Source organism: Augochlora pura, chromosome 8 (genome assembly GCF_028453695.1).
Source record: "Augochlora pura isolate Apur16 chromosome 8, APUR_v2.2.1, whole genome shotgun sequence".
Lineage (NCBI taxonomy): Eukaryota > Metazoa > Arthropoda > Insecta > Hymenoptera > Halictidae > Augochlora > Augochlora pura.
The window spans coordinates 7809827-7816598 of NC_135779.1; the positions used below are offsets into that span (position 1 = coordinate 7809827).

General features: G+C 37.7%; 1 protein-coding gene across 1 annotated transcript; it reads left to right on the forward strand.

Annotated features, from left to right (window-relative positions):
* Positions 1 to 496: 496 nt before the first annotated feature.
* Hsc70-3 (heat shock protein 70 cognate 3) lies at positions 497 to 4111 on the forward strand. Its single transcript, XM_078189428.1, has 6 exons — positions 497 to 643; positions 1113 to 1256; positions 1345 to 1765; positions 1877 to 2242; positions 2325 to 2728; positions 2826 to 4111. The coding sequence occupies exons 2-6, from the start codon at positions 1135 to 1137 to the stop codon at positions 3478 to 3480; spliced, it is 1968 nt and encodes a 655-aa protein (XP_078045554.1). The 5' UTR covers positions 497 to 643; positions 1113 to 1134; the 3' UTR covers positions 3481 to 4111.
* Positions 4112 to 6772: the final 2661 nt, after the last annotated feature.

The following is a 6772-nucleotide window of genomic DNA, read 5'->3' on the forward strand; positions in this document are numbered from 1 at the left end:
TTTTCTTGCATCAGAATTATAAAAAAGTTCTAACGGTACACGTTATTTTAATACAAGTCTTTTTACCAATGTTTTAAGGATTATAATTCGTAATTAAATAATCTGTAAACAAATATATATTTTGTATTGATATTAGCAGATAGTGAAAATAAACGATTTCCACATAGTTATCTATAAAATCTTGTAAGAAAGAATATAAATTCTATTATAAAATTTTGGGATAAGTATTCGCTTTTGAAAACTATTTTTATGGATGTATGTGCATATTTCTCGAACATTTGATAACGTGTACGAATAAACGAAAATATCATTCTATGTTGCGTGAGATATAACCCAGCATCAATCCACCCAATAATAAATGTACATTGTACTCGAAATTTCCAGAAGTGCAACACCGTTGTGACGTGGGCCTATCAATGCTAGCCAACTGTAAGCATGTAGACCAATCACCGTCGGCGTTTCCACTGATGCGGATTCGTCGAGACCAATGGACAGAGGCCACGACGAAATCTTTTCGTTAATATCCCGGCACTGAAACGGTTTGTAGTCAGTTACTCCGTGTTGTTCGTTCAAGTTATATCGAAGTGGAGAGATTTTTTACTCAAAAGAGAAGAAACCAAACGCACATTAAATTTTCGAAGCGGTAAGTATCAAATTAAAATTTACTTATTTTTAATAACGTCAATATATCGCGAATGTTCGTTTTTTGAAAGATTTCATCGACCGTTGAGGATACGAGGATACTATACTTGCCACGTCTCGCTAGAAAAGTATATACGTTTTAAGCACGTTTGATCGGAATAGAATTTTTCTATTCTTTACCTTCATTCTTACTGTTCCATGCAATTTTCTTTACAATTAGAGCATTTTGTGATAGTTTTTGTGAAGTATTTGTCAGTGTGTACCGCACAACGCTATGCATACCGTAATGCATGCTTGTCGACATTCGGTATGCCGTCAACCGATTATTTAAATTGGAAATACTATTCTTATCAGCGAGATTATGTATTAATATAATAAATTTATCGTATGGTTAAACAGTTCTTCATTTATTTTTAAAAAATTTTTCTTATTCAGTGAATAACATATAATATTTGACATATGTTTTACAGGACAGTCTTTATTTAAGGAAGAATGAAAGGAGCTCAAGCTCTGATTTTGTTGGGCTTAATAGCTCTTTCTTCTACGAAGGAAGAGAAGCAGAAAGAAGATATTGGAACTGTCATTGGAATTGATTTGGGCACAACTTATTCTTGGTACATGGCAAATAAAATATTATTCATCATAAAATGAATCTTAGTTAGGTAGAAGAAGATATTTTCATGAAATATTTACTTATTTCAGTGTCGGTGTATATAAAAATGGAAGAGCAGAAATTATAGCCAATGATCAAGGAAACAGAATCACACCTTCATATGTAGCGTTCACTGCTGATGGTGAACGTCTAATTGGAGATGCTGCAAAGAATCAGTTAACCACAAATCCTGAAAATACAGTTTTTGATGCCAAACGATTAATCGGTAGGGAGTGGTCAGAATCTACCGTGCAGCATGACATCAAGTTCTTCCCATTTAAAGTAATTGAAAAGAACAGCAAACCATACATAAGAGTGTCTGTCAATGGCGAAGATAAAATCTTTGCTCCTGAAGAAATCTCTGCCATGGTTCTTGGTAAAATGAAGGAAACAGCAGAGGCATATTTAGGCAAAAAAGTTACTCATGCAGTTGTTACTGTACCAGCCTACTTCAATGATGCTCAAAGACAAGTAAGCAAATATTATAAATGTCGATTATAGACATTAGTTCAGATGGATAATAAGATAGGAAATTAAAATATAGATATAACTTGTCCCAAACTAATAATTATTTTTATTTAGGCTACCAAAGATGCAGGTACTATCTCAGGACTTGTTGTTATGAGAATCATTAATGAACCTACAGCAGCTGCGATTGCTTATGGTTTGGACAAAAAAGATGGAGAAAAGAATATTTTGGTCTTTGATTTGGGTGGTGGTACCTTTGATGTCAGTTTGCTTACAATCGATAACGGAGTATTCGAAGTAGTGGCAACAAACGGAGACACTCACTTGGGTGGCGAAGATTTCGATCAACGTGTAATGGATCATTTCACCAAACTGTACAAGAAGAAGAAAGGCAAAGATATTCGAAAGGACAGCAGAGCATTGCAGAAATTACGTCGTGAAGTTGAGAAGGCCAAGAGAGCTCTTAGCGCCAGCCACCAAGTATGAACAAATTCCTTTGTAGTATCGATTCACGTAAAATAGGTATAGGTACTAATTATGCTGTATGTTTGTCATTTTGTAGGTAAGGATTGAGATTGAATCGTTCTTCGAAGGCGAAGACTTCTCCGAGACGTTAACCCGTGCCAAATTTGAAGAATTAAATATGGATTTGTTCCGAAGCACCTTAAAACCTGTGCAGAAGGTCTTAGTAGATTCTGATATGCACAAAAAGGACGTTGATGAAATTGTACTTGTTGGAGGATCTACCAGAATTCCCAAAGTTCAACAATTAGTCAAGGAATTCTTTGGCGGCAAGGAACCATCTCGGGGTATTAATCCCGACGAAGCTGTTGCATATGGTGCTGCAGTTCAGGCTGGAGTACTGTCTGGTGAACAGGACACAGATGCCATTGTATTGTTGGATGTGAACCCACTTACCATGGGTATTGAAACCGTCGGTGGTGTAATGACCAAACTTATTCCTAGGTAAAGATCGTTTCCCTATTTACATGGGCTTTTCTTCAATCATTTTTTTCGTAATGCCAAATGTTAATTCATAACATATTCTACCTTGTTACTGTAGAAATACTGTAATCCCAACGAAGAAGTCTCAAATCTTCTCCACCGCATCCGATCATCAGCACACAGTGACCATTCAAGTATACGAAGGTGAACGTCCAATGACAAAAGACAACCATCTTCTCGGTAAATTCGACCTGACCGGAATTCCACCAGCACCACGAGGAATTCCACAAATTGAGGTCACGTTCGAGATCGATGCTAACGGTATTCTCCAAGTGTCCGCCGAAGACAAGGGAACCGGGAACCGCGAAAAGATCGTGATCACCAACGACCAGAACAGGCTGACACCCGACGATATCGAGAGAATGATTTCGGACGCTGAGAAATTCGCAGCTGACGATAAGAAACTGAAGGAGCGAGTGGAAGCGCGCAATGAACTCGAATCGTACGCTTATTCTCTAAAGAATCAGTTGACCGACAAAGAGAAGCTTGGATCGAAGGTCACCGATGCGGAAAAAGCAAAAATGGAGGAAGCTATCGAAGAGAAAATTAAATGGTTAGAAGACAATCAGGACACCGATCCGGAAGAATACAAGAAACAGAAGAAAGAACTCAGTGATATCGTTCAGCCTATCATTGTTAAATTGTATCAAGAGCCTGGTGGTGGTATTCCGCCAACTGGTGGCGATGAGGATGATTTAAAGGACGAGCTTTAACTAGAAATTAATCCATACACAGAGTCGTCCTAATTTAGACTGAATTTTCGCCAGTCTCTTACGCGAATGCTGCAGAGATACACCCACGTCGTTGATACGTCGAGTATTTAAGTGAAAGACTGATCGACGAACGTTCGTTACTTATTATGTTGCATTGGAATGAAACGGTATACGGTTCCGTGACGTTCACACACTGTGTATTGGCTCTATAATGTGTTTTGCCACGTAACATAACGGTCTTCTACGTAAGAGAAAGGAAGGCACACTTAATGGAAGGATTTTTACTATCGAGAGAGTAGCTTCTTTGATTCCCGATTAAGACTATGCGCGTTAATTTATTTTACTCAATTCTTTTGTATGTTCTATTACATATACAAATATATAATCGAATAAATACAGTTATGTAACTCACGTTACAACTACGCAGCGTGTACGTGTGAATTAGAGTGATTGTTTGTGAAACGACGACGTTACTTGCATCTGTTACTGCCTGTAGGAGACTGTATCGTACTATGTACAATATAGTTACCTGTGCGAATGAGAATGTCATATATAAATATATATATATATATACGTATATATATATCAATCTCATCGAAATAAACATTTTTTCAATAAACCGTAAAACCTCTTTCGATATTAATTATCGTATTTTAATTTAAGCTCACCAAAATTACAAGATATTCATAGATAGACAGATATGTCAAAAATAATTTTCAGCAATTATTCAGTTCATTAAATAAAGTTTATTTATTCTACATGAATTTCTATGGGGTTTCCTATACGCTACGTATATCAATGCTGTAAATTCTACTGAACAATTCCGTATCCTGGGTTCCTGTATATGCGAATGATTGTAGCGTCTCTTTTAGAAAAAAGTGTTGGTAGCCAAATTACCAACAGTTGAATTTGACTAACAGTTTGAGAGTTTCGCCACTGCACCAAATGGCGCTGTACGAACCCCTTGACTTGAATACGAAATTTTGTAACAAGCGACGCCACTTGTCACAAGTGGCGCTATCTTTGAATATAGTTAATCAATTATGATAAAAATGGCAAGAATCACTTACTCTGGTGTTCTAACTGCTTAAAACCAACAACTTAGGGAACAGGAAGGGGGAACCTCACTAAAGTAACAGAAAATACATTGCAGAATGTTTGAAGTATTACAGTATTTTGATAAGTGTTTTTTTTAACATAAAGTTAATGGATGTTCCTTCAGATTTTTCCTTTCAAACCTTTCTTTAGATCCTTCTTTTCTTATAATTCTTGCGGCGGTCTGAGTATTAGACACTGTTTTATGAAATACGTGAAGAAAAGGAAGGGAGTGTTTCGCCCTAGAGTCGCTAGAGGACTCGTCAGTAAGGTTATTCGAGCGGGTCTTGCTTTACATACAGGGGTATGATAAACAGTCGGTGTCAGGTAACTTTCGTGAAAGGAATCTGTTTGCTGACGAGTTTCGGAGGTAGTCGCAATACTTTTTTTTTTACATCTATTTCTTTCTATAACCTCTTTTAACCCGACGAACTCGCGGCCACTCTAACCCCGTTTTTTGGTATTTCCGTTTCATTTCGCTTTTAACAGATCTTTTTAAACATAAACAAATTTGATAATGTGAACATTATTTTTCAATGTGATATGACATTTTTAGTCCTTTCTCTAGACGAGTTCTCTAGACCGTTCTCCTCCCGAATTCTTGTTTCCATAGTAGACAGAATCCCAGTATCAATCCACTCGATTTGTAAAACAACTATATTTTCAGAGCAAAATAAATTTTCATCTCGGGACGAAGGTAGTGCACTGAAACCGTCCGGAATGTGTTAAGGCGAGCTGAGATTTATCAAAAAAAGTATTTCACGCTTTTGCGTGATACATTCATAACGTTGGAATACACTGAATTGTGTACGTATGCAGCTCTGCAGCACAAGTGCTTATTCCTGAGGATTGAAACGCGAGTAGCGGACTACATTTCACGTCTGTTCGCGGAACTTTTTCGTTAAGAAAGTTTGCAATTTGAAATCTCCTACCGTTTACTTACACGCGGGGCACAAAGAGAGCAGCATACCAGCCGCCCGGGTACAAAAGCACGGTGCAGGGGAAAGAATAAAAGGTACCGTTGTTCCGGCCAAGTTTGTTTCCCTGCTTCCTTCTCTCTGGCGCTTTCCTTCGTCTCTCTCTCTCTTTCCTTCGCTGTTTCTTTCTTCCTTTTTTTTTTACTTTCCCGCTTTTTCAGCAAATTTCGCGGCGACGACGCGCGGCGCGGTGCGTCTCGCGGAGCCCCAGCATTTGTTGCGCAGTATATATTCTTTCCCAAAGCAACGTGTTGCCCTTCTTTTTTTATCAAGTGCGCGTCCGGCACGTTATTGTTTTATTCCCTTGTTGCGGCCATTGTTCGAGCCCGGCGATGCAGATTCGCGAAATTTCAGCGACGGCGGAAGCGAAACGCGTCCGAAATTCGCGGCTTCGTCGAAAACCACTTCCTTTCCCCGACTCGTCGGTCGCTCGGCTCAAAATTTGTCAAAACTATGCGGTATTTATTAACTGCACAGTCATATCTAATTCATAGTTCGCGATAAAATAAATAAAACATAACAAATCTGCAATCGTATTTAATTTATGATTAGCGAGAAAATAAAGGAACTCTTATTAACGGTACAATAGAATTTAATTCGCAATGAAGTAAGGGTGGTTAATTCTACGATTATATTAGATTCATAGTTAATAACAAAATAAGAGAGATCTTGTGGATCTGTAAGGGATTCATCCAGTTTATTATTTGATAAATGCAATTGTCGAGAACAGTAGACAGTGTAGATCTGTTACTGTAAAATATTTCGGGATCACAATTTTTATTAATCGTACAATAGTATTTGGCAGGTAACAATAAAATAAAAGAGATCGCATGGATCTCCAAAGGGTAGTTCCGGTTATTTAGTTGCTAAATCGAGTTAACGTTTTAGCTAGATCTTCAAAGTATTGATCCAGTTTATTGTTCGTTAAATCAAGTTACCGCAAGTTACACAATTCCTATTAACTGTACAATCATATTTTCATCACGGTGAACGATAAAATTATCCTTTCCTAAATAAGGTTACAGTTTCGCCGAGTGTAGCGGAGAACGCCGGGGCAAGAAAAGTCAAAATAATTGACACGTACAATCGGATATACGTTTTATTGGTCCAGCTGTTCAACTACATAGAACTATTTATAAAACTTTACAAAATGCTCAACGTTTCGTAAACAGGGGGAGGGGGGGAGGTATTACCTTGTACATATTTACAAGGCGAAGAAA